The 27,680-nt window shown below is 39.2% G+C and overlaps 1 protein-coding gene and 1 pseudogene across 9 annotated transcripts in view; both read right to left on the bottom strand.

Annotated features, from left to right (window-relative positions):
* Positions 1-27,680, bottom strand: part of APAF1 (apoptotic peptidase activating factor 1) — a 92,461-nt gene that overhangs the window by 63,102 nt on the left and 1,679 nt on the right. For 6 of the 9 annotated variants that reach the window (XM_067697651.1, XM_067697650.1, XM_067697653.1 and 3 more), the window contains exons 2-9: positions 24,941-25,114; positions 24,621-24,807; positions 23,762-23,959; positions 6,517-6,700; positions 4,432-4,544; positions 4,209-4,340; positions 1,995-2,233; positions 1,074-1,241 (exon numbers count right to left, since the gene is read on the bottom strand). In XM_067697651.1, the coding sequence (XP_067553752.1) occupies positions 1,074-1,241; positions 1,995-2,233; positions 4,209-4,340; positions 4,432-4,544; positions 6,517-6,700; positions 23,762-23,959; positions 24,621-24,807; positions 24,941-25,078 (1,359 nt within the window). In that variant the 5' untranslated portion in view covers positions 25,079-25,114. Of the gene's footprint in view, positions 1-1,059; positions 1,242-1,994; positions 2,234-4,208; positions 4,341-4,431; positions 4,545-6,516; positions 6,701-23,761; positions 23,960-24,620; positions 24,808-24,940; positions 25,115-27,585; positions 27,641-27,680 lie in introns of those variants that run through there. The other 3 variants (XR_010932536.1, XM_067697654.1, XM_067697649.1) reach the window with 2 other exon arrangements.
* Positions 18,448-18,564, bottom strand: LOC137203029 (U6 spliceosomal RNA; annotated as a pseudogene).

Raw genomic sequence — 27,680 nt, 5'->3', positions numbered from 1 at the left:
TAATCAATGTTAATACCACTGATTAGACGTGTCAACACCCTGATATGATGCACTGAGAAGGACACAACAGCACTTCTGTGGTGTTATTGCCAAAAATATATAACCTTACTCTAGTCAAGAGAAAACATCAGACAAATCCAAACTAAGAGGGGCTTCACTGGTGGCGCAGTGGTTGGGAGTCCACCTGCCGATGCAGGGGACATGGGTTCGTGCCCCGGTCCGGGAAGATCCCACACACCACGGAGCAGCTGGGCCCGTGAGCCATGGCTGCTGAGCCTGCGCGTCCAGAGCCTGTGCTCCACAACGGGAGAGGCCACAACAGTGAGAGGCCCGCGTACCGCAAAAAATAATAATAATAAAAAATAAAAGAATCTTCCTGACAATGCAGGGGACATGGGTTCAAGCCCTGGTCTGGGAAGGTCCCACATGCTGCAGAGCAACAAAGCCCATGCGCCATAACTACTGACCCTGAGCTCTAGAGCCCACGGGCCACAACTGCTGAAACTCACGTGCCTAGAGCCTGTGCTCCACAACAAGAGAAGCCACTGCAATGGGAAGCCCATGCACCACAACAAAGAGTAGCCCCCCTCTCCACAACTAGAGAAAGCCCCTGCGCAGCAATGAAGACCCAAAACAGCCAAAAATAAATTAATTAATTTAAAAAAAAAAAAACCAAACTAAGGGACACTGTGCAAAATAACTAGTGAGTACTCTTCAAAAGTGATCATGAAAGAAAGAAAATCAAGGAATTTTCCTAGATTTGAGGAAACTAAGGAAACATGATGATATTATGCAATATAGAATACAAAATTGGATCTGAACCACAAAACAGGACATTAGTGGGAAAGCTGGCAAAATTCAAATAAAGTCTGTGTATTAGTTAACAGTATTGTATCAATGTTAATTTTCTGGCTCTCATAACTGTATTATAGTTATGTAAGATGTTAACATTGGGGGAAGCTAGATGAAAATATATGCATAGAAACTGTATTATTTTGCAACTTTTCTATAAGTCTAAAATCATTTCAAAATTAAAAGTTAAAAAAAAAAAGAACGTACAGAGATGCAAGTACCTGAAGCTGGCTGTGATTCTTCTGTGTGAGGAAATCTACTTGAAGATCATGTAAATAATAAAGAAATGATTTTCCATTTCGATCACAGAACAAGAGAGACTTATTAACAAACTCCTGCAGTATGTCTTCAACTTCTTCAGTTTCCATATCCCAGAGGATACACAACACCTAGGAATCATTTTAAACATTTAATGTGCCATAATGTACAATGACCAGGATTGCACACAGGAGGTTAACAGACAAAAAATCATGTGTTAGGGCTTCCCTGGTGGCACAGTGGTTAAGAATCCGTCTGCCAATGCAGGGGACACAGGTTCGAGCCCTGGTCTGGGAAGAACCCACATGCCCCAGAGCAACTAAGCCCATGCGCCACAACTACTGAGCCTGCGCTCTAGAGCCCATGAGCCACAACTACTGAGCCTGCGCACCTAGAGCCCGTGCTCCAAAACAAGAGAAGCCACCACAATGAGAAGCCCGCACACCGCAACAAAGCATAGCCCCCACTCACCGCAACTAGACAAAGCCCACGCAAAGCAACGAAGACCCAACACAGTCAAAAATAAATAAAAGAAATAATTTTTTAACTGTATTAAAAACATCATGTATTAAAGCCCTGAATAATATCTCCATTTCATAAGAAGCTCAAATACTCATCAAGATAGAAAAGAAAAAGAGTTCTAAAGAAGTCATATGCTTCTCCAGGTTCACGAGAACCACTGAGAACTAGGTAACTCATCTGAGTTCAACACCAAAGCCCATGATGGAAACTAAGAACAGTGGGATTTCTACACCCTCCAGTCCACCACCCTCAGGTACACAGGTTTTATCCTCCCAATATCCTCTGTAACAATATCCTCAGGAGTAAACCAAAGGTTATATGCCACAATACCCAATGATAAAGATTGTTGGTCCTTCTATTACCTTCGTAGGCACCTTAACATCTTTCTGAAGGATGGAAAGATCTGTGTAATAATCTTTGATGTCTTCTCTGAGCATTTCAACACTTATAGACATGGCTTCATCCAAAGCCTCATAATCATAAGATGAAGATTTCCTTATCTTCTTAAATTGCTTATTCTGAAGTTGTCTGAGGTAGTACTCCCAGCGGTTGGGAAAATCTCGTAAAAGTGCACCAATTAAAGACACTACAAGAGGTGAACCTAAAAAATAAAAAAAGTCAGTGTTATTACGGTATCATTTCCAAATTACCACTAAGAATCAATTTATCCTCAAGAAAGAATTTCTGCCACATGCTATCCAAAGCTTTAAAATATTTATAACTCTTGCATTCACTTCAGGTACTTATTCTAAAGAAGTCATTAGAAATAAGAAATATTTCACTTAAGGATATTCATTACAGTATTTAAAATAGTGAAAAATCTTAAACAATAACAGGGAAATGACTGAATAAAGTATATCACAATATTATGCCACTGGTAAATTTTCAAAAGATATTTAATAGGGCTTCCCTGGTGGCGCAGTAGTTGAGAGTCCGCCTGCCAATGCAGGGGACACAGGTTCGTGCCCTTGTCCGGGAAGATCCCACGTGCCGCGGACCAGCTAGGCCCGTGAGCCATGGCTGCTGAGCCTGCGCGTCCGGAGCCTGTGCTCCGCAATGGGAGAGGCCACAACAGTGAGAGGCCCGCGTACCGCAAAAAAAAAAAAACAAAACAAAAGATATTTAATAACGTGGGAAAATGCTCAAGATTTGCTATTAAAAAGGGTAAGATTGAAAATTATATATACCATTATAATCTCAATATTTTTTTCAAGGTTTTATATGTCCTGAAAGACTAGGAGAAATACTCTCATGATGCTAATAATTATCAGATTATGGATAATTTCTATTTTTTCTTTTTAAGTGTTTCAAAATGCACATGCATCACCTTCATAATGAATACAAATCAAGTATTTTTTCCTAAGGTTGAGATACTTTTTAAAAGTCAATTAACTCAAAAACAAGTTTGATGGAAGAAAGAAAAACAAGAAACTATTACCAAGCATTAACAATGATGGAAAAAATAATCTTAAGAGCTGATAGATTTGACTATATAAAATTTTAAATTTCTGTGTGTCAAAAAAATACTACAAATGAAATTAAAAGGCAGACACAACTAGAAGAAAAACAGTTGGAAAAAATATGACAAAAGGTTAATAGTTTCCATAGTTAGAGTGTCAAAAAATCAATGAAAAATACTTATATCACAAAAGTGAGTCAAGGATAATTTTTTTTTAAATAAATTTATTTATTTATTTTTGGCTGCACTGGGTCTTCATTGCTGCACACAGGCTTTTCTCTAGTTGCTTCGAGCAGGGGCTACTCTTCGTTGTGGTGCACAGGCTTCTCATTGCGGTGGCTTCTCTTGTTGTGGAGCACAGGATCTAGGGGCACGGGCTTCAATAGTTGTGGCACACAGGCTCAGTAATTGTGGCTCGCAGGCTATAGAGCGCAGGCTCAGTAGTTGTGGCGCACGGGCTTAGTTGCTCCACAGCATGTGGAATCTTCCCACACCAGGGTTCGAACCCGTGTTCCCTGCATTGGCAGGTGGATTCTGAACTACTGCGCCACCAGGGAAGTCCAGGATAATTTCTTAAAATGCAATATTCAATAAAAAAGTTTAACTTCACTATTTAAAAATGCAAATTAAGAAGACAGCACCAGTTTTTACTTATCAAATTAGAACATTATTTTTATAAAATCCCAACCAGGGAATTCCCTGGCAGTCCAGTGGTTAGGACTCCATGCTTTCATTGTGGTGGCCCAAATTCAATCCCTGGTCAGGGAACTAAGATCCCAAAAGCCACGCAGCACAGCCAAAAAATAAAATCCCAACCAAAAAAATTTTAAACTGTGACTCTCACTACATTTTTTATTCTTTGACAACAGAGGTCATGTCTTCATCTTACCCCTTTCATAACATACTGTGGCTGTTTGTTAAATATTATTTTAACTAAAGAATGAATACCAAAATATCACTATCCATGTAGGGTATCAGAGAGGAACCTAAAATACTAAATATTCTAGTAAAGTTTTTGGATGTTCATGTGTTAAACTGTTATGTTCATTAGCTTAACTTACAAAAGGGTAAATTAATATCTCTATAACCCCCTCATACACAAAATAAATAACTATACCTTTACATTCTTTTATAATACTGTGAGCTTGTTCTGGCAAATCTGCTTTCTTCATATTAACAAAAAGGGATAAAATTTCAAGTCCTTTTTCTTTTCCTAAACCACTCTCCACAGGGACTACATATTTAGGACCTGTGAAATCACAAGACATAGTAAGCAATTTGGTATGCCACATATTCAAATGTAACTGAATTATTATAAAAAGCAAATTAATAATCCTTACCCATTACTGAATCTGTAACGCTCTTGTCTCTGGTTGTAAGAAGAATCTGACACTGATTGTCAAAAGCTTTTAACACCCAAGGATCCCAAACATCATCCAAAATCAACAGAGACCTTAATAAGAAAAAACTGTATTGAGTCACTAATAACATTTATTTTAAACTTCCTTTAAAAAAAAGAGAATGCCACCAGTGTTTTCTTAAAATTTACAAAATTAAAAAAAAAATAGATGTCCATTTCATGGTTCTTTCTCTTTTCTTTGGTATCCCTTTCACAATATATCAATAAGGAAAAGAAAATTAGAGACTTTCCCTTCCTTCTACCCCAAATTACTGCATATTAAAGTTAAAGGACTTATAAAAAGAGAACTGTGTATACTTTATTATAAGTATTAGAAATAAGCCTCCTCGTGCCTAAAAAGAACTATCCAAGTAATGAGATTTTTCCAATTCAGTCTTTAAGCACCCAAACCAAGCAAGAACTGGGCTTAGGTTAGCATTAGAAAGCATCACAGAACAATGACAATATTTGACCATTTTACCTACAAAACTAGCAATTTCATATGTCCCAACCTAATTGAATGCACCAGCAAATATTACTTTTCACTTGGTACACTAGTGGGCTTTTTTTCCATCCAAGAAATCAATTTGTTTACGCATAATGACAAAGAATCTGTGTGCTAATTCCTAATCAGCCCCTCCAAAAAACTTTTTTAAACCGTCAGAACAAATGGAGAAAATAATACAACTAAAACCTGACAGTATAATTATACACTAGCGTTATTATCTGAAAGGCACACTACTTCTGTACACTACAAAAAAAGACTCTAGGAATATACACAGGCTGGAAAATTACAAAAACATAAACCAAAATGATGCTGAGAGAGAAACAAAATGACTTTATATGCCATGATCTGATACATCTGAGAGTGGTTACAATATTTTCCTACACAGGAATCATTTTTATTTTTGCAAAGAAAGTAGAACTAAGGAGAAGTTACTGATCAAGAAAAGAGGAAGTGGTTAGTGGTCTCAATCCCATTTCTCCAGGAAAATGGATACTAGTGACTATCAAGGGGAGGGGGAGATAACAGAGGGATCTGGAAGAGAAAGAAGCCAGAGAGAAGGGAGCTTGCCCTCCGTAATGAGTATCCATCATAATCACTAGGAGGCTTTTTCCCAAAATTATTCCTCTCACCCAATATTCTGATATGAATCCCCTTACCAATTTGGGGAAACACTACCATAATCAGCCACTACTACACATGAAAGTATACAGCATCATCAGGTGCATGGGGGCAATAAAAAAAACTTCAGAGCCATTACCTAATTCTCACCCAATTTACTGTTATACTCGCAAGGAATGCTTTATTAATCTTTGTACTTGTAGCACTTGACCCAGAACCTGGCACGACACTCAATGTTGGTTAAATGAACAAATAAAATAGCTGTTAGGTGGCAGAAATCAAATTGTTGACTAAATCCCTTAACTCTTAACAAAGATAGCAACTAAGCTGCTGCCTCCTTTTGGCTAATGAAAACTGTGATATAGCTGACAACAGTGCCTGGCACATAATTATAATGGCATTTATTTAATAAATTAATTAATTATTGAAATAAACAAAACAAACTCTTAAAGTACTTGGAAGTAGAAGAGTTACGTGTATACCCAAAAAGTAAGAGAACACAGCAGAAGGGTCCCTTTAAATAAATAATCCTTCCTGACTCAGTCTTTTACAAGTTGCCTACATGCATTTATTCTGTCTCTTGTTCTGTGTTAATCTATTAGAAATAATGTATTCAAGGTAAAAAGTCTGCATCTTTTAACAAAAACCATTCACCAACTCACCTACTTAAGAAATATTTCTTGAGAGCCTACAATGGCACACAAGAGAGAATTGGCATGTACAATGCAAAGGTCAGTGGCAGACACTTTTTTTTAATACAAGAGAGAGGAAGAGCAGGAAGGCAATGGTTCTTTCTTAGACCCTCTACCCAACAGCAAGAAAAGGCTATGATGTTCTCAAGATGTCAGTAGTTAAGTCTCACTGGGACTTCATACACCAAATAAGTATAACCATCTGTACCTTGGATGTTTGCGCAGCATCAGAATGCGGAGACGGTCTTTAGCTTCTTCAATATTAAGTGGAAGCCTCTGGGAGAAATTCTCATCCTGATCCAACCGTGTGCAAAGATTCTGCAGTTTCATCAGAAGCCCAGATTTGTCTTGTTTCCCAACTGAAACCCAATGCACACCCCCTGGGAAACAAACTGGTGAGGAAAAGAATAAATTTAAGGCCTTTGAACAGCTGCCCTCCTTTGAAAGAGGAGGAAAGATTTGTTCCAATCTTCAATCTCATCACATCTTCAAACTTCTCTTGATTCAGAGTATATATGTTGCTTGTAGGGTTATTATTGAGCTTTATAGCCCAAATCTAAGAAAAGTTGCAGATGTGAAGAAACGGAAGTATGGAGTTAATCTGCTGCTTATCAGTGAAATCTCACCAAACAAAATTTCACAATCTTTATCTTATGTCATCAATGATCACTGTACAACAGTTTCTCAACGTAAGCACTCTGCACATTTGGGGCCAGATAATTCTTTGTTGTGAGGGATTGTCCTGTGCATTATAGGATATTTAACAGCCTCCCTGGCCTCTATCCACTAGATGCTAGTAGCATTTTCCCTCCCCAGTTACGACAACCAAAAATGTCTCTAAACTCTGTCACATGTCCCCTGAGGGGCTAAATCACCTCTGAGAACCACTCATGTCCAGGAACACATAAGTCACTCATTATGGTTCCCATACACTGACTTAAAAGTAAGAAGTTAGGTTCAAGTCTGGCTCTACTGCTTATTAGCTATTGTATCTTTAGCAAATAACCTGTCTCATTTATTATACCAGAATAAGACTGTTTACCCCCACCTATTTCAGGGTTACTGTGAGAAATTAATAATATAAAATATGTGGTTTTGCTATGCTAAATGTAAAGGGTTATAACCGACAGAATTATTAGTGATATGGATCTGAGAGCACCTTACAAATATTAAGCTTTGAACTAGTAAGCATTATATAACAACAGACATTATTATTACTGTTACTGTCAACTTTCATCATCATTTTTGTTAATCAAGCCACAGCATATAGCATATCTTAAAATACACATTTTTACATACATATTATCGGAACCAAAAATCTTAAGCTTTCATAGACTATACGTAATCAGCTCTATATAGATATAAAAAAAGTAAGAGGGGTCCCTATGTATAAAATATGGGGAGGGACTTCCCTGGTGGTGCAGTGGTCAAGAATCCACCTGCCAATGTAGGGGACAGGGGTTCGAGCCCTGGTCCAGGAAGATCCCATATGCCACAGAGCAACTAAGCCCATGCACCACAACTACTGAGCCTGCACACCACAACTACTGAATCCCGTGTGCCACAACTACTGAAGCCCACGCACCTAGAGCCCATGCTCTGCAACAAGAGAAGCCACTGCAACAAAAAGCCTGCGCACCCCAATGAAGAGTAGCCCCCACTTGCCACAACCAAAGAGCCCACGCGCAGCAACGAAGATCCAATGCAGCCAAAAAAATTAATGAATAAAAATTTAAAAATAAATAAATAAAATATGGGGAACAGCAGCATTAGATCAGACCAGTGGCATTAACCATAAAGATTTATATTATATGATCATAAATGTATGAGAAAAAGCAAAAAATAGATACAAAGATAAATGAGTTTTATTACACCAAAGGGCAACTTATTTACTGACATTCACAAATAATTAAGTACAAAAAGAAATCACTATTTTAAAAATGTAATCATCTAAAAGAAATATTTGTATATATGCACAAAGATCTTCTTATGACAGACATTTATTGAACACTTTCCTAAGAGTTCTACATATTAATCTACATTTAATCCCCAGAGTAGACTATCAAGCAGATACCATTATCATCCCCATATTACAGATGAGGAAACTGAGGTACAGAAAGGTTGAATCCCAGAGCTGGGATTCAAACATCCAGTGTCAATGCTCTACTTCTAAACTATTCTGCCTCCACAAGATATTCACCACAGCACTGTCTACAACAGGAAAAAACTGGAAACAACCTGCAATGTCCATCTTAATCTCTTCTTCCACTGCAGGCTTCCAAAGCCTAAGGCAGGCCCAACTGAGGAAGAGGAGAACATTATATATAAGTGAAATTTAGCGTATTAAATAGAACTTGACTTTTTTTTTTCTTTGGCCACACCACGCAGCTTGTGGTATCTTAGCTCCCTGACCAGGGATCGAATTCAGGTCCACAGCAGTGAAAGCCCAAGTCTTAACCACTGGACCCCCAGGGAATTCCCAGGACCTGACCCTTTAATTAGTGAAATGACCTGGATACTCTGAACCTATACAAGGCCAGGGAAAGAATCAGGCCCAGAGAAGAGTTTAGAGCAGGCAACGAAGGAAAAGAGTAAAGTTGTTTTCTTTTTTTTTTGCGGTACACGGGCCTCTCACTGTTGTGGCCTCTCCCGTTGCGGAGCACAGGCTCCGGATGCACAGGCTCAGCGGCCATGGCTCACGGGCCCAGCCGCTCCGTGGCATGTGGGATCTTCCCGGACCGGGGCACGAACCCATGTCCCCTACATCGGCAGGTGGACTCTCAACCACTGCGCCACCAAGGAAGCCCTAAAGTTGTTTTCTGATTACACCCTACAAACCCCAATGCAATGGTTACACATCCACTAAATGAACCTAGTAAAACTGCCAAGGTTTATGATCATGAATTTAAATTGGAACTCAGTTGGGTGATTTCTTCAGCAAGGAGAAAGGAAGTAATGTCTGGATGAAGCAATGAGGATCAAGAAGAATACCTATTCCATCTCCTAGCAATAGAGAAGGAATCATCTTTCACCCAAGATAAGGACAGACCTAAAGAGTGAAGAATATACGCTGAGGAGCAATTAAATAATGGGCAATAAAAATCTAGGCCCAAACCTAAGAGGGGGCTGATGGGATAAACAGTGAGGATATTAGGGAATTAAGGGATAAGCCCTCACAGGTCAGAAAACTGTAATGAACTCAAAAAATAGAATAGATGGAGGTAGGCAAAGAGTAGTATAGAATGTTTAACATCAAGATTTCAAAACCGGTATCGTTTCTGGTAATGCCATGGGCCGGGATCCAGCCTGTGATCAGTGAATTATATGGCTGAAGGGGAGTGAAGAAAATGGTCACTGCAGATAAAGAAGTCAAGAAACTGAGAGGCCAAGTTTTTGGATGACGCATCCACATAGATATCAAAATTACTAAGAGTGCCAACAGGAGAAGGCCTTAAATTTATAACTAAGAACTCCAATCATCAATGAATGAGAGGGCAATAACATAACAGGGAAAGATTAGAAAAATGAACCTCAAAGGACAAAGAATTTAGCTGGAGAAGGAAGTATTAATGGCCTGGACGAGGCAACAGAGAGCAAGGACAGCATCCACCCATTTCCTGGTGCTGAAATATGTGGAACAGAAAGGGAAAAAAGTTGCCACACCACTGAAGGAGGCTATGGAGAAGGTGGTATCCTCAAGGAACTGCCCAGTTTCAGGTAAGGCAAGGAGGCAAATATTCTAAGAAGGGCTGATGATATAGAGGAGCTTCCTGATCACAGAGGAGTCTAGAAGGTATAGCAAAGGCTTGGGAATGAGGGGAGGGGACCTAGATCAGAATTTGGCAATGAACTGAGTAGTAACTACAAGAGAATCTAAAAGATAACAAATGACCAAGAACTTCCCTGTGGTCCAGTGGGTAAGACCCCGTGCTCCCAATGCAGAGGGCCTGGGTTTGATCCCTGGTTGGGGAACTAGAGCCCGCATGCATGCCACAACTAAGAAGCCTGCGTGCCACAACAAAGACCCGGCACAGCCAAAATAAATAGATAAATATTTTTTGAAAACACAAATGACCAGAAAAAATAGAACTCTGCAGTAAGTGAGGTAAGGCAAGGCTGTGAAGCATGGTTTGATGACCAGTGCCAATGTCTTAGAAGAAGGTAAACAAGTCCTACTCTATTCCTGAAAGCTTCCTGACGTTCTCTAGGCTTGCTTCAGCTTGAGTCAGCACTTATGAAACAGTAAATCCGTGAGGCTTCACTTACTTTGACTATGTTACTTTTAGCTATGTTCTCTGTGTATACATGATTGTAAATGCACAGGAAAAAGTTTGGAAAAACTCACTCTAAACTGTTAACCATGACTACCACTGGTGACGAATTTAGGAGAAAGAACAGAAGGGCAAATGGAAAGAACTTTACTTCTTTTTAAATGAAGATACTACAACTGTTATGTAAAAAACACAGTTTTAAAATACCTGTTGCTCCTGAAGTGTTATTTTTTAATTTGCACTTTCTATTTAAGATTTTCTAAAATCATCCCAGGATTAAAGACAAGGCAAAGAAAGTATCCTGATACAACTAGCTAATGAATTTTTCAGATTTAAATTTAAGTATCAAGCGAGGAACCAAGATGGCAGAGTAGAAGGACGTGCTCTCACTCCCTCTTGTGAGAACACCAGAATCACAACTAGCTGCTGGCCAATGATCGACAGGAAGACACTGGAACTCACCAAAAAAGATACCCCACATGCAAAGACAAAGGAGAAGCCACAATGAGATGGTAGGAGGGGCACAATCACAGTAAAATCAAATGCCATAACTGGTGGGTGGGTGACTCACAGACTGGAGAACACTTACACCACATTAGTCCACCCACAGAAGTCCACCCACTAGAGTGAAGATTCTGAGCCCCACGTCAGGCTTCCCAACCTGGGGGTCCGGCAATGGGAGGAGGAATTCCCAGAGAATCAGACTTTGAAGCCTAGCAGGATTTGATTGCAGGTCTCTGACAGGACTGGGGGAAACAGACACTCCACGCTTGGAGGGCACACACAAAGTAGTGTGCACATCAGGACCCAGGGGAAGGAGCAGTGACCCCAGGGGAGACTGAACCAGACCTACCTGCTAGTGTTGGAGGGTCTCCTGCAGAGGTGGGGGGGGTGGCTGTGGCTCACCGTGAGGACAAGGACACTGGTAGCAGAAGTTCTGTGAAGTACTCCTTGGCTTGAGCCCTCCCAGAGTCCGCCATTAGCCCCACCAAAAAGCCCCTGGTAGGCTCCAGTGTTGGGATGCCTCAGGCCAAACAACCAACAGGGAGGGAACCCAGCCCTACCCATCAGCAGACAAGTGGATTACAGTTTTACTGAGCTCCGCCCACCAGAGCAACAGCCAGCTCTACCCACCACAGGTCCCTCCCATCAGGAAATTTACACAAGACTCTTAGATAGCCTCATCCACCAGAGGGCAGATGGCAGAAGCAAGAAGAACTACAATCCTGCAGCCTGTGGAACAAAAACCACATTCACAGAAAGATAGACAAGATGAAAAGGCAGAGGGCTATGTACCAGATGAAGGAACAAGATAAAACCCCAGAAAAACAACTAAGTGAAGTGGAGATAAGCAACCTTTCAGAAAAAGAATTCAGCATAATGATAGTGAAGATGATCCAGGACCTCAGAAAAAGAATAGAGGCAAAGATCGAGAAGAGGCAAGAAATGTTTAACAAAGACCTAGAAGAATTAAAGAACAAACAAACAGAGATGAACAATACAGTAAATGAAATGAAAGATACACTAGAAGGAATCAATAGCAGAATAACTGAGGCAGAAGAATGGATAAGTGACCTGGAAGACAAAATGGTGGAATTCACTGCTGAAGAACAGAATAAGAAAAAAGAATGAAAAGAAATGAAGACAGCCTAAGAGACCTCTGGGACAACATTAAACACAACAACATTTGCATTATAGGGGTCCCAGAAGGAGAAGAGAGATAGAAAGGACGAGAGAAAATATTTGAAGAGATGATAGGCAAAAACTTCCCTAACATGGGAAAGGAAATAGCCACCCAAGTCCAGGAAGCGCAGCAAGTCCCATACAGGATAAACCCATGGAGAAACACGCCAAGACACACAGCAATTAAATTGGCAAAAATTAAAGACAAAGAAAAATTCTTGAAAGCAGCAAGGGAAAAATGACAAATAACATACAAGGGAACTCCCATAAGGTTAACAGCTGATTTCTCAGCAGAAACTCTACAAGCCAGAAGGGAGTGGCATGATATACTTAAAGTGATGAAAGGGAAGAACCTACAACCAAGATTACTCTACCCAGCAAGGATCTCATTCAGATTCAATGCAGAAATCAAAAGCTTTACAGACAAACAAAAGATAAGAGAATTCAGCACCACCAAACCAACTCTACAACAAATGCTAAAGGAGCTTCTCTAAGTGGGAAACAAAAGAGAAGAAAAGGACCTACAAAAACAAACTGAAAACAATTAAGAAAATGGTCATAGGAACATACATATCAATAATTACCTTAAACGTGAATGGATTAACTGCTCCAACCAAAAGACACAGGCTTGCTGAATGGATATAAAAACAAGAACCAGGGCTTCCCTGGTGGTGCAGAGGTTGAGAGTCCGCCTGCCGATGCACGGGACACGGGTTCATGCCCCAGTCCGGGAAGATCCCACATGCCGCAGAGCAGCTGGGCCCGTGAGCCATGGCCGCTGAGCCTGCACGTCCGGAGCCTATGCTCCGCAACGGGAGAGGCCACAACAGTGAGAGGCCCACATACCGCAAAAAAAAAAAAAAACAAGAACCCTATATATGCTATCTACAAGAGACCCACTTCAGACCTAGGGACATTACAGACTGAAAGTGAGGGGGTGAAAAAAGATATTCCATGCAGATGGAAATCAAAAGAAAGGTGGAGTAGCAATACTCATATCACATAAAATAGACTTTAAAATAAAGAATATTACAAGAGACAAAGAAGGACACTACATAATGATCAAGGAATCAATCCAAGAAGAAGATATAACAATTATAAATATATATGCACACAACATAGGAGCACCTCAATACATAAGGCAACTGCTAACAGCTATAAAAAAGGAAATCGACAGTAACACAGTAATAGTGGGGGACTTTAACACCCCACTTACACCAATGGACAGATCATCCAAAATGAAAATAAATAAGGAAACAGAAGCTTTCAATGACACAACAGACCAGATTTAATTGATATTTATAGGACATTCCACCCAAAAACAGTAGATTACACTTACTTCTCAAGTGCACAAGGACTATTCTCCAGGATAGATCACATCTTGGGTCACAAATCAAGCCTCAGTAAGTTTAAGAACTGAAATCTTATCAAGCATCTTTTCGGACCACAACACTATGAGATTAGAAATGAATTACAGGGAAGAAAACATAACAAACACATGGAGGCTAAACAATACATTACTAAATAACCAACAGAACACTGAAGAAATCAAAGAGGAAATCAAAAAATACCTAGAGACAAATGACAGTGAAAACACGATGATCCAAAACCTATGGGATGCAGCAAAAGCAGTTCTAAGAGGAAAGTTTATACCTATACAAGCCTACATCAAGAAACAAGAAAAATCTCAAATAAACAATCTAACTTTACACCTAAAGAAACTAGAGAAAGAAGAACAAAACCTAAAGTTAGCAGAAGGAAGGAAATCATAAAGATCAGAGCAGAAATACATGAAATAGAAACAAACAATAGCAAAGATCAAAAAAATAAAAGCTGGTTCTTTGAGAAGATAAACAAAATTGATAAAATAAACAAAATTGATAAACCATTAGCCAGACTCATCAAGAAAAAGAAGGAGAGGACTCAAATCAATAAAATTAGAAATGAAAAAGGAGAACAACAAACACCACAGAAATACAGAGCATCCAAAGAGACTACTACAAGCAACTCTACGCCAATAAAACGGACAACCTGGAAGAAATGGACAAATTCTTAGAAAGGTAAAACCTTCCAAGACTGAACCAGGAAGAAATTGAAAATATGAACAGACCAATCACAAGTAATGAAATTGAAACTGTGATTAAAAATCTTCCAACAAACAAAAGTCCATGACCAGATGGCTTCACAGCTGAATTCTATCAAACATTTAGAGAAGAGCTAACACCCATCCTTCTCAAACTCTTCCAAACAATTGCAGAGGAAGGAACACGCCCAAATTCATTCTATGAGGCCACCATCACCCTGATACTAAAACCAGACAAAAATACTACAAAAAAAGAAAATTAAAGACCAATATCACTGATGATTATAGATGCAAAAATCCTCAACAAAATACTAGCAAACAGAATCCAGCAACACATTAAAAGGATCATACACCATGATCAAGTGGGATTTATCCTAGGGATGCAAGGACTCTTCAATATATGCAAATCAATCAATGTGATACACCATATTAACAAACTGAAGAAGAAAAACCATATGATCATCTCAATAGATGAAGAAAAAGCTTTTGACAAAATTCAACACCCATTTATGATAAAAACTCTCCAGAAAGTGGGCATAGAGGGAACCTACCTCAACATAATAAAGGCCATATACAACAAACCCACAGCAAACATCATTCTCAATTTTGAAAAACTGAAAGCATTTCCTCTAAGATCAGGAACAAGACAAGAATATCCACTCTCACCGCTATTACGCAACATAGTTTTGGAAGTCCTAGCCATGGCAATCAGAGAAGAAAAAGAAATAAAAGGAATACAAATTGGAAAAGAAGAAGTAAACTGTCACTGTTTGCAGATGACATGATACTATACATAGAGAATCCTAAAAATGCCACCAGAAAACTACTAGTGCTAATCAATCAATCTGGTAAAGTTGCAGGATACAAAGCTAATGCACAGAAATCTCTTGCATTCCTATACACTAATGATGAAAAATATGAAAGAGAAATTAAGGAAACACTCCCATTTACCATTGCAACAAAATGAATAAAATACCTAGGAATAAACCTACCTAGGGAGAAAAAAGACCTGTATGCAGAAAACTGTAAGACGCTGATGAAAGAAATTAAAGATGATACCAACAGATGGAGAGATATACCATGTTCTTGGATTGAAGAATCAATATTGTGAAAATGACTATACTACCCTAAGCAATCTACAGAATCAATGCAATCCCTATCAAATTACCAATGGCATTTTTTACAGAACTAAAATAAAAATTCTTGAAATTTGTATGGAGACACAAAAGACCCCGAATAGCCAAAGCAGTCTTGAGGGAAAAAAACAGAGCTGGAGGAATCAGACTCCCTGACTTCAGGCTATACTACAAAGCTATAGTAATCAAGACAATATGGTACTGGCACAAGAAAAGAAATATAGATCAATGGAACAGGATAGAAAGGCCAGAGATAAACCCATGCACCTATGGTCAACTAATCTATGACAAAGGAGGCAGGGATATACAAAGGAGAAAAGACAGTCTCTTCAATAAGTGGTGCTGGGAAAACTGGACAGCTACATGTAAAAGAATGAAATTAGAACACTCCTTAACACCATACACAAAAATAAACTCAAAATGGATTCGAGACCTAAATGTAAGACCAGACACTATAAAACTCTTAGAGGAAAACACAGGAAGAACACTCTTTGACATAAACCACAGCAAGATCTTTTTTGATCCACCTCCTAGAGTAACAGAAATAAAAATAAAAATAAACAAATGGGACCTAATGAAACTTAAAAGCTTTTGCACAGCAAAGGAAACCATAAACAAGATGAAAAGAAGACCCTCAGAATGGGAGAAAATAATTGCAAATGAATCAATGGACAAAAGATTAATCTCCAAAATATATAAACAGCTCATGCAGCTCAATATTAAAGAAACAAACAACCCGATCCAAAAATGGGCAGAAGACCTAAATAGACATTTCTCCAAAGAAGACATACAGATGGCCAAGCACATGAAAAGCTGCTCAACATCACTAATTATTAGAGAAATGCAAATCAAAACTACAGTGAGGTATCACCTCACACCAGTTAGAAAGGACATCATCAGGGCTTCCCTGGTGGCGCAGTTGTTGAGGGTCCGCCTGCTGATACAGGGGACATGGGTTCGTGCCCCAGTCCGGGAGGATCCCACGTTGTCGCGGAGCGGCTGGGCCCGTGAGCCATGGCTGCTGAGCCTGTGCATCCAGAGCCTGTGCTCTGCAACGCGAGAGGCCACAGCAGTGAGAGGCCCATGTACCCCAAAAAAAAAAAAAAGAAAAAAAAAAGTGTGGGCTTCCCTGTTGGCGCAGTGGTTGAGAGTCCGCCTGCCAATGCAGGGGACACAGGTTCGTGCTCCGGTCCGGGAAGATCCCACATACTGTGGAGCGGCTGGGCCCGTGTGCCATGACAGCTGAGCCTGTGTGTCCGGAGCCTGTGCTCCGCAACGGGAGAGGCCACAACGGTGAAAGGCCCGCGTACCGCAAAAAAAAAAAAAAAAAAAAGAAAGGGCATCATCAGAAAATCTACAAACAACAAATGCTGGAGAGGGTGTGGAGAAAAGGGAAACTTCTGGTGGGAATGTAAATTGATACAGCCACTATGGAGAACAGTATGGAGGTTCCTTAAAAAACTAAAAATAGAATTACCATATGATCCAGCAATCCCACTACTGGGCATATACCCAGAGAAAACCATATTTCAAAAAGACACATGCACCCCAATGTTCACTGCAGCACTATTTACAATAGCCAGGTCATGGAAGCAACCTAAATGCCCATCGACAGACGAATGGAGAAAGAAGATGTGGTACATACATACAATGGAATATTACTCAGCCATTAAAAGGAACAAAGTTGAGTCATTTGTTGAGACGTAGATGGATCTAGAGACTGTCATACAGAGTGAAGTAAGTCAGAAAGAGAAAAACAAATATCGTATATTAACGCATGTATGTGGAACCTAGATAAATGGTACAGATGAACCAGTTTGCAGGGCAGAAGTTCAGACACAGATGTAGACAACAAACGTATGGACACCAAGGCGGGGAAAGCCATGGGGGGATGGGGATGGTGGTGTGCTGAATTGGGAGATTGGGATTGACATGTATACACTGATGTGTATAAAACTGATGACTAGGGCTTAGCTGGTGGCGCAGTGGTTGAGAGTCCGCCTGCTGATGCAGGGGACATGGGTTCGTGCCCCGGTCCAGGAAGATCCCACATGCTGCGGAGCGGCTGGGCCCGTGAGCCATGGCCGCTGAGCCTGCACGTCCAGAGCCTGTGCTCCACAACTGGAGAGGCCACAACAGTGAGAGGCCCGCGTACCGCCAAAAAAAAAAAAAAACTGATGACTAATAAGAACCTGCTGTATAAAAAAATAAATAAAACAAAACTCAAAAATTCAAAAAATAAATAAAAATAAATTTAAGTATCTATTATCTACAGTATAAAAGGTCTTTCTCTCCTAAATTTAAAACTAAATTAGGGCATTATTAACATACGCAAGAAAAATAAAACATTATTAGCTTTAAAAAGAAAGACAAAAAGCCCAAAAGACCAACTGATCTGCAAATCTCCTACCATCACAGTAAGACAGTTAAATACAGAAGCATTAATTTTGCATTTCAGAAAGAATCTAAACATCTTGACTATGGGCACAAGAGGGAGCAATTTAGCCTTGAATGAGGCTTGTACCTATAATTTCATTCAGAGAAACTTAATCAGAGGAAAATTGCCTTTATTCAGAGAAAATTAACCCCTCCTACTTTCACATGAGGTTTATGCAGGTAGCAATTAATAATCTAACAGCATCAAGGAAATCTTGGGAAAGAAGGAAGCAAATAGGTAGACAGCCTCTGAAGAAAACTTTCATACTTTAAAAACTCAGCACTTAAATAAAATTGTATGAATGGTTTAAAAATACATCAACTCTTTATAATTTCCCTAAATAAATAAATAAAGGGTTGAACTTTCAAAAGGAAAGTGGGTTTCCTAAAAATGTATAGGCATAAGTAGTTAAGAACTTAATAGTATTTTTTTTTTTTTTTTTGCTGTAGGTATGTGATTTATTTTATTCTTGAAGAATCCTTCCAAAAATGTTAATCAAAATAAGAACAAAAAGCCTCGGGCATGAAAAAAAAATATGGAACGCTTCACGAATTTGCGTGTGCAAATCCTTGTGCAAGGATTAGGGGCCATGCTAATCTTCTCTGTATCATTCCAATTTTAGTATATGTGCTGCCGAAGCAAGCACTTAATAGTATTAATTTACACCAAACACCGTTCTAAGATAACAAAATTTCTGTAGGAACACAGTTTTAATGAAGTTTGTAACCCATACAGTTACCCACTTACAAAAGAAAAAAAAAAGGTTTTATACTACAATTAAACAGCAAAAATCTAATATTCCTATATTTTAGAATGGAAATGAACTCCAGAGATTAAAATTCATCTTTAGGGGGACTTCCCAGGCAGTCCAGTAGTTAAGACTCCACGCTTCCACTGCAGGGGGCACGGGTTCAATCCCTGGTCAGGGAACTAAGATCCTGCATGCCATGCAGCACGGCCAAAAAAAAAAAAATTTTTTTTCTTTAGGAAAGTATCTACTCTTGAACTAGTGGATATACAAAAGCAGACTCCAAATAGATTAAAAAGCTAAATATGGGGCTTCCCTGGTGGTGCAGTGGTTAAGAATCTGCCTGCCAATTCAGGGGACACAGGTTTGAGCCCTGGTCCGGGAAGATCCCACATGCCGCGGAGCAACTAAGTCTGTGCGCTACAACTACTGAGCCTGCACTCTAGAGCCTGCGAGCCACAACTACTGAAGCCCACACGCCTAGAGCCCATGCTCTGCAACAGAAGCCACTGCAGTGAGAAGCCCGCGCACGGCAACCAAGAGTAGCCCCCGCTCGCCACAACTAGAGAAAGCCTGAGTGTAGGAACCAAGACCCAACGCAGCCAAAAATAAAATAAATTTATTTTTTAAAAAAGCTAAATATGAATGGTAAGACTATAATAGGACTACTTAAGAAAATTCAGGAAACACAAATTAGAAGGCAAAAAAATTAATTTGACTACATCAAAATTAAAGATTTCTATCAAGGACATCCAGGACAAAATTAATACAGATAATATAAGGAGAAAGTATTTACCAAGTCTAAAAGCAACAAGCCCTACTATCTAGAATATATAAGAAACTCCTAAAAAGCAACAAAATGGAAAAACCGACAAATGTTATCAACAAAATTTATAAACAAGGAAACCCAAAAGCCTAAAAAGCTTATGAAGAAATGGTCAAACTCAAGTTATCAGAGAAATGCAAATTAAAAGATATCACTTTACACCTGCTGGCCTGGCAAAAATTACAAAGCTGGATGATACCTAGTGTCACTAAAGAAGTGAGGATACAGGAGCCCTCACATGCTATTGATGGGAATGCACAGATTGGAGGGCAATCAAATTTGATATTTATATATCCTGTAACTTAGAGATTCTGGTCCTAGCTACATATACTCAAGAAATTCTCATATCTGTAAAAGTTCAACCGAGCTTTGCTGGGGCAGCAAAGAGTTGGAGACAATCTATATATCTATTAACTAGGGAATGAACAATAAAATGTATTGGAGGTACCCCATGGAGGATAGCAATCAGGTGTAACAAATAATATGTACATACAACAAGGATAAATCTTAAAAACATAGTGTCAAGTGAGATAAGAAACAGAAGAAAATAATTAACACTTTAACATGTATGCAAATTTAAAATATTTACATATAAACAAACATTTTACAAGAAAACATACGTTACACATACATTTACAAAGAATATACAATAAATACATTAGAAAGATCGCCTATGGGGAGGTGTAATTCTGTGATTAAATATATATTTGGTTTTCATCACTCTTCCTGGCACACAGCTCTAAGATCCTTGTAATTTCCCATATAAGAAGAGCCTTAGGGGCATCTTTTGTTATACTATTTAGTTTTGTTCCTGAAATAGCTCCAGGGTATAAAAGTGAAATGGTGTCTTACATTATTGATATAACAAGCCCCTTTTAACCACACCTGAGTTTCTGTTAATAAAGTGATTTCTGAAAAGCCCCTAAATAACCTAAGGATAGGGGCTGGTTACCAGAGGAACCAACCCCTTGATTAGAGTTGGAACTTTCAGCCCCACCCTCCAGACCTCCAGAGGAGAGGGGAGTAAGTGGCTGGAGATTGAGTTCAATCACAATCAGCCAATGATTTAATCAATCATACCTACATAATGAATGAAGACTCCATAAAAAAAACAAAAGGGCAAGATTCACAGAGCATCTGGGTTGCTGAACACAAGGAGATGTAGGAAGAGTGATACACCCAAATTGGGCACGGAAGCTCTACACCCCTTCCCACATACGTGCCCCATGCATCTCTTCCATCTGGCTGTTCCAGAGTTTTATCCTTGTATAATAAACCAGTAATCTAATAAGTATAGTTGTCAGAAGCACAGGTAACAAACAACCTGGACTAGCAATTGGCATGTGAAGGGGTTAGGGGGCAGTCTTGTAGGACTGAACCCTTAACCTATGGGATCTGATGCTATCTCCAGGTAGGTAGTTTCAGAAGTGAGTTAAATCACAGGACACCCAGCTCGTGTTGAAGAATTGCTGGATGTGTGGAAAACTCACACATCTGGTGTCAGAAATGAAGCAGTGTTGTAGTTGTGTAAAGGAAACACATAGGAGGAGTGTGTTTTCCTTTAGAGGAGGGAAATGAGAATGGGAAATTTTTAAAAGGAAATAAACACAGCAAGAAGCTAAGCCTTAGATAGACTTAATAGGATAATGGGCTATAAACTAAATATGATTTACTTAATCTTCCGTACTTGAGATCTCACAAAAGCTTATAAGGGATATGAATTAAGCTCATTATGCACTGGACAATTGCTAGTATCTCTGGCATTTTCTCAAAACAAAGTGGTGAAAATCTATTCCGAGACCACAATTCATACAATATGATTCCTGGCTAGTTAATTCCATAAGTTGTTGGTCAATTTTAACCCCTAAAATTGAAAATTCACCCCAATAATATAGAGCGATTAAAACTGATTTAAAGAGCACATTTTAACCCTATAAATTGGTATATTATAGATACATAGTTTAAAGGAAATTCATCACTATATTGAAAGGAAGACCATTTCTTCACACTAAAGAAATTTAAACCAATTTTATCCTGAAATATCCTTGGTGATCAACTTTGCAGGAGAGGGGAAAAAAAAAGTGAATAAATAAATAAATCCTTAGCCCTGAAATGTGCATGGCTCTGAGTCTCATGAAACTTCTCTACAATGACAAAGGAGAAAAACCAGGGCTTAGGAAATTAGGCCTACTTCTGACAAGAGTATGATCAATACTGTTAACAAGGGCTGTGAAGTATTAACTAAAACCAGGTGTGTACAATAGATGTGCCCTAGCCTCCAACTTTCTAAATCTCTCAGGTGCTGACTATTTACTCTATTCATTTTGTCATCTTGTCATAAACTATCTTTTTTTTTGCGGGCCTCTCACTGTTGTGGCCTCTCCCGCTGCGGAGCACAGGCTCCAGACGCACAGGCTCAGCGGCCATGGCTCACGGGCCCAGCCGCTACGCGGCCTGTGGAATCTTCCTGGACCGGGTCACAAACCCGTGTCCCCTGCATCGGCAGGCGGACTCTCAACCACTGTGCCACCAGGGAAGCCCGTCATAAACTACCTTAATTGGTGATTATATATTGTAAACACAAAAAAAGTTATTAAGCACTATAAGTCAGGAACTATCTTTTTAAGTTCCCCAGAAAATGGATGGAGGCAACCAAAGACTGAGGAAGCTATATAATATTCCTGATAGGGAATACCCTGAGAACCTACCAGACTCATTAGGGTCAACAGTACACCTGCCAAATGTCCTAAATCCTCTTCTGCACCATATGTCCTTCCCCACTCCAGTAACTACCCAATACCCTTCCCACCTTCTCTACTCTCCCATCCTTGCCTAGTCGGCCTTGCAAACTTCTTTCTATTCTTCCTTGAAACTCCAGCTAAAATGTCATTTCAGGAAGCCTGTCTTGTTCATTTTCTTCCCCCAGACAGAAAGCTTCCTTCCTTTGTTCTAACTTTGTACCTTATACTTGTTTCTACTGTTCAATTTATCACACATGATGTAATTTGTTTGTATGTCTGCCTCCCTTACCAGACCGTAAGTAAATTCCTTAGATGCACAGGCTTCTTTTTGAATCCCTTTTGCCCCAAAACAGTGCCAAGATCCATAATAGGTTCTCAAGTATTTATTGAATACATGAATATCTGAAGCAAGGGAAATCAGTTGCCAGATGTCACATGAATCTATAAAGCCTGCCTGCAAAAACCCATTGGTTGTTACAGTCAACTCACAATTTTTCTTTTTCTTGAGATTACACATAAGATAAACAAGTTACTAAAGATTTTTATTTTTAAAGATAAGTAACTGATAGAATTAATTGCGGAAATGGAATTAATAGTTTATTTAATACAGATGCCAAATACATGGGAGAATCTCCCACTGGGATGGTCCTTATTGGAACCAACTTTCCAACTATCTCCTTCCCTACAACACTCTGTGCCAAAACAGACACTCAACTGACAGGAAGCTGTAAGTCTAGTACTGTTGAAAGTCAGGGATACAAGCTGGACAACCTTTCAAGATACTTTGTCAACCCTACAATTCCCCCAATTATTAAGATACGAGGGAACTAGCTTCATTCCATTGATAATAAGTGCCATCTGGTAACACATGAATTTATTGGCCTGGCTAGTCAAGCCTGATTGTGACAGGCAGGGCAGAAAATAAAATTCAAATTCAATCACCTGTGGTAGGCAGAAAAATGCCCCCCCACCCCGCTCCCCCGCACCAGCCAATGATCTCCACAACATATTCCACAGAACTTGTAAATATATCACCTTACACAGCAAAAGGGACTTTGTAAATGCGATTAAATTAAGGATTCTGAGATGAGATAATCCTTGATTATCCAGTGGGGCCCATGTAATCACAAGGGCCCCTGTAAGAGGGAGGCAAGAAAGTCAGGGGAGGAGATGTGATGACAGAAGCAAAGACCAGAGAAGAGAGAAAGATTTGAAGATGCTATGCACTGCCAGCTTTGAAAATGGGGAAATGGACCATGAGTCAAGGAATGCAGGCCACCTCTAGAAGCTGGGAAATGCAAGGAAAGGGATTCTCCCTAGAGCCTCCAAAGGGAACTAAGCACTGCTGACACTTGGATTTTAGCTCAGTAAGAGCTATTTTTCTCTTCTGACCTCCAGAACTTCAAGATAATAAATTTGTGTTGTTTTAAGCCCCCAAAAGTTTTGGTAATTTATTACAGCAGCAACAGGAAACTAATGCAATGCCTAAACAATATCTTCTTAGCCAGCAATGGTAATCAAAACTTACCTTCTAAGAAAGAATGATCTCGAACAGCTTCTGCAGCTAATACAGACTTCCCACAACCTGCCATTCCATATATGGTGACCCATCCCGGTTCACCACTCAGTTTGAAGAGCTTCTGCTGAATTGCATTCACTAGCTTCCTCCTAGTAACAAAAACAACGGGCCTCTGTGGTACTCCACCTTCACACAGGACTGTCCTTACTGAAATCCAAAACAAAACAAGCATGAATGAAGAGAACTCTGAAATGGTTACTCAAGTAATACCATAAAAACCAAAGAGAGCAAGGCTGAGGTCTCAGCCTCAGAATTTCCAAGAGAAGTAAGAAAATGTGGCTAGCATATTAACTTCAACTTTGATTTCTCAGAACACCCAGAACAAAAGCAAACATATACCTCTCAAGATGACTAAAGACAATGAAAATCTCCATCTGTATCTGCCCTTACTCACCCTATTCCTCCCTGACTCTCCAATCTTTTTCTCATACTAAAAACTGAGAAGAGAGTGTAAAGGAAAGAATATGGAATTGCTTTCAAGAACACAGATTTCTAAAGATTCTTATTCTTTCCTATGCTTAAACTTGATAAACACAAAACTGAAGAACTTAAATAAAGGACTATAAATTGCCGTATTATCTCTAAAAATTATGGTATGTATATTATTACCTCAGCAGTAGATAGTTCACTGGGCAAGGAAATGAGAGAGGTAACATAGATGCAAATAAAAATGTTTGAATTGGAAAACGATAATTTTTTCACATGCATGATTCAGTGAACTGATCAGTCTCTCTAGCAGATTTCATCTACAATAAGACAAAACTGCAGCAACAGAGCCTTTATGATAGAAAGTATCATGGATACAAACCATATGAAGTTATTCCAACTGAATCTTTGCCATTGGAAGAAGATATGACAGGAATGCCACGATGGAGAAGGTCGGCAAGATCTTTATACCCTTCGTGTAGCAGAGCATTGTAGAATGATATATAGGAATAATTATCTTTTTCAAGTATCGTTTTAATTAGCATAGCTGCTCGTTGCCGTTGGGTGGGCTAAAAAAAAAAAGTAGTTTAGTATATACTACAAAGAATATATTTGCAACATAAATTAGTGGAGACCAGTACAAGTTTTGAAATAAATTCTAAAAATTTTTAAGAAAGCATAGACTGCCTCAGAAGGCTTTACCTCATTTTTTACTTTTTCCTCCTCCGACACTGTTAAAACTCCATCACTAATCATGTGATCCATGATGTAGGATGTTTTGACGTCCCTTTCCAGGGCTTCTCTATGTTGAAGCAAACAATTTCGAGCTTTTGCATCCATCCTCCCTCAAATTTTTCCTTCTCTGTCAACCATGAGCTACAGGCAAACATCAAAATATTTGTCAAGCCAATAAAGATATGAAAAGATGTATAACCTCATTGGTAATGAAAAATGTAAAGAAAATAAGACTTCTTTTGCAAAGTTTTTTTTTTTCCTATTTATTTAAACACAGTTTATTTAAACTCTCCTACGTGTCCGCCCACAGAAAGGAGGACGGAAGGGGGACGCCGAAAAGAAAACGAGCAGGCTGTCTGCACCGCCGGTCACTCTGTCCTCCCCTGGGCTTCATCTATGTCCTGGCTTTCCCCAGTGGACTTTCATCAGCCAGACATGCAAAGATTTTTTTTAAATAAACAAAATCTAATGCTTTCAAAGGTGTGAGGTAATGATTATTCTTTTAAGATACCTGAGGAGAGTACAAAGTGGATGCAACTTTTCTGGAAGGCTTATAAGGTAAGATGTGTTTAAAGTAAGCATTCTCTTTAACCCAGAAATCCCACTTCCAGGAATTTACCTCAGAGAGATACTCATATATGTATGCAAAAATATCCACAAAAAGGGTTAATAGAGAGTGTTTAGGTAAGATAAAAATATTAGAACTTAAATGCCCATCATTCGGAGTATGGATTAAAAAAATTAGAGTATGGGGCTTCCCTGGTGGCGCAGTGGTTGAGAGTCCACCTGCTGATGCAGGGGACACGGGTTCGTGCCCCGGTCTGGGAAGATCCCACATGCCGCGAAGCGGCTGGGCCCGTGAGCCATGGCCACTGGGCCTGCGCGTCCGGAGCCTGTGCTCCGCAACAAGAGAGGCCACAACAGTGAGAGGCCCACGTACCGAAAAAAAAAAAAAAAAAAGACTCGGTACATAAGATGGAATATTATATAGCCATTTAAAATAAGACATCTCCATGTACTGACATGGAAAGGTGCTCATGACACGTCACTGATGGAAAAAAAATTTAAATATGATACCATGTATAGCACAAAATATGTGTTGGTCTCATATAAATGCATAGAGAGATGTTTAGAAGTCTGTTCAACAAAATGTTTGGGTTACTTCCAAGTAGCAAGATTTGGGGGGAATTTTCCCCCGTTCTTTTTTCTTCTTTTCTATACTGTCTTAATATTTTTTCAATACACATTATCATTTGTACAATTTTAAAACTTCCTTTAAGATTTTATAAACAATGGTCATACTAAAGTCCTAATATTTAGAAACTACTTGATTTCTTTACCATCATTAAGACTAAATAGAGCGTTCTTGGTATTGAGTATTAGTGCTCACTCAAGATGAGTGTCAGCTGGTAGGTCTTCATTGGTAAACACATTTCTCATGTGCTTACTCCACTAATTTTTCAGCTGAGCTGCTAACTATGACAAAGCAACAGAAAATATCCTCTGATGTCATTTCTTAGAGTAGGAGGACACAAAGAATAATATTCTTCACAGTATAATACTCTAAGTTCCTAGCGACTTTATTTCAAATACGATGCAAATTTTTCAATAGGTATAAAACCCAGATCAGAACATTTTCAAGTTTTTAAACAGAATCTATCCAATGTAATACAGTGAGTGTCTAAATGTGTTTATTTATATACTCATTCAATAAACATTTGAGCCCCTCCTGTGTGTCAGGCCCTGAATCTACAGAGATTAAATCATACCCCTGAAGGAATTCACAATCTTGTAGGAGAGTAAAATACAGATAATTATAATGTGATGTACTAAGCGCCAAGAGATAAGTACAAGTGATTTTGAGCACACAGAAGAGGAGCAATAATCGTTAAGCTTCATTAATCAGTAATCAATAATGACTATAAAAAGTACCACCGAATGTGTCACTTTCAAACACAGGTAAGTAGAGAATTTGCCTATGCTTGTCAAGGTTCACAAAATGCCCAGTACTGGCATGAAACTGATTGATAAAAGAAAAAGTTATGGTTAGGATCAAGGCTACGTTTTTAAATGTTAGTGTTTTTATGATCTCAAGTTAAACATAAAACGTCCCGGGCTTCCCTGGTGGTGCAGTAGTTAAGAACCCCCCCCGCCAGTGCAGGGGACACGGGTTCGAGCCCTGGTCCGGGGGAAATTCCACATGCCGCGGAGCAACTAAGCCCGTGCGACGCAACTACTAAGCCTGCGCTCTAGAGCCCGTGAGCCACAACTACCCAGCCCGTGTTCCACAAGAGAAGCCACCGCAATGAGACGCCCACGCACAGCAACAAAGACCCAATGCAACCAAAAATAAATAATAAACTAATTACTTTTTTAAAAATCATATTAAAACATAAAACGTCCCTTAATTTTTCAGTAATAAAACTCTATTTAACAAAACAAAAATGAACTTTTTAGCTTTTGTCCAATAGCTAAGGCAATAGACACACTCTGACCATCTGAAACTAATTTCCAACTTTACCTAGCCCTATTAAAACTAAAGACGTTAAGTTTTATACGTTTTTTAACTCTGCACACATTTAGATATTCTGAACAAATTCTCAGTGTCCCACCTTCCGTAACCACATCAACATGTAAAGTCAGTACTCTCCAGGCTTGTGAAATATAAAGAACAGTTTCATCCAGGAAAACATTTCCTCTTTAGATA

Source organism: Pseudorca crassidens, chromosome 11 (genome assembly GCF_039906515.1).
Source record: "Pseudorca crassidens isolate mPseCra1 chromosome 11, mPseCra1.hap1, whole genome shotgun sequence".
Classification (NCBI taxonomy): Eukaryota; Metazoa; Chordata; class Mammalia; order Artiodactyla; family Delphinidae; genus Pseudorca; species Pseudorca crassidens.
The sequence above is the reverse complement of the archived record's forward strand: the minus strand, read 5'-3'. Positions and strand labels throughout refer to the sequence as shown.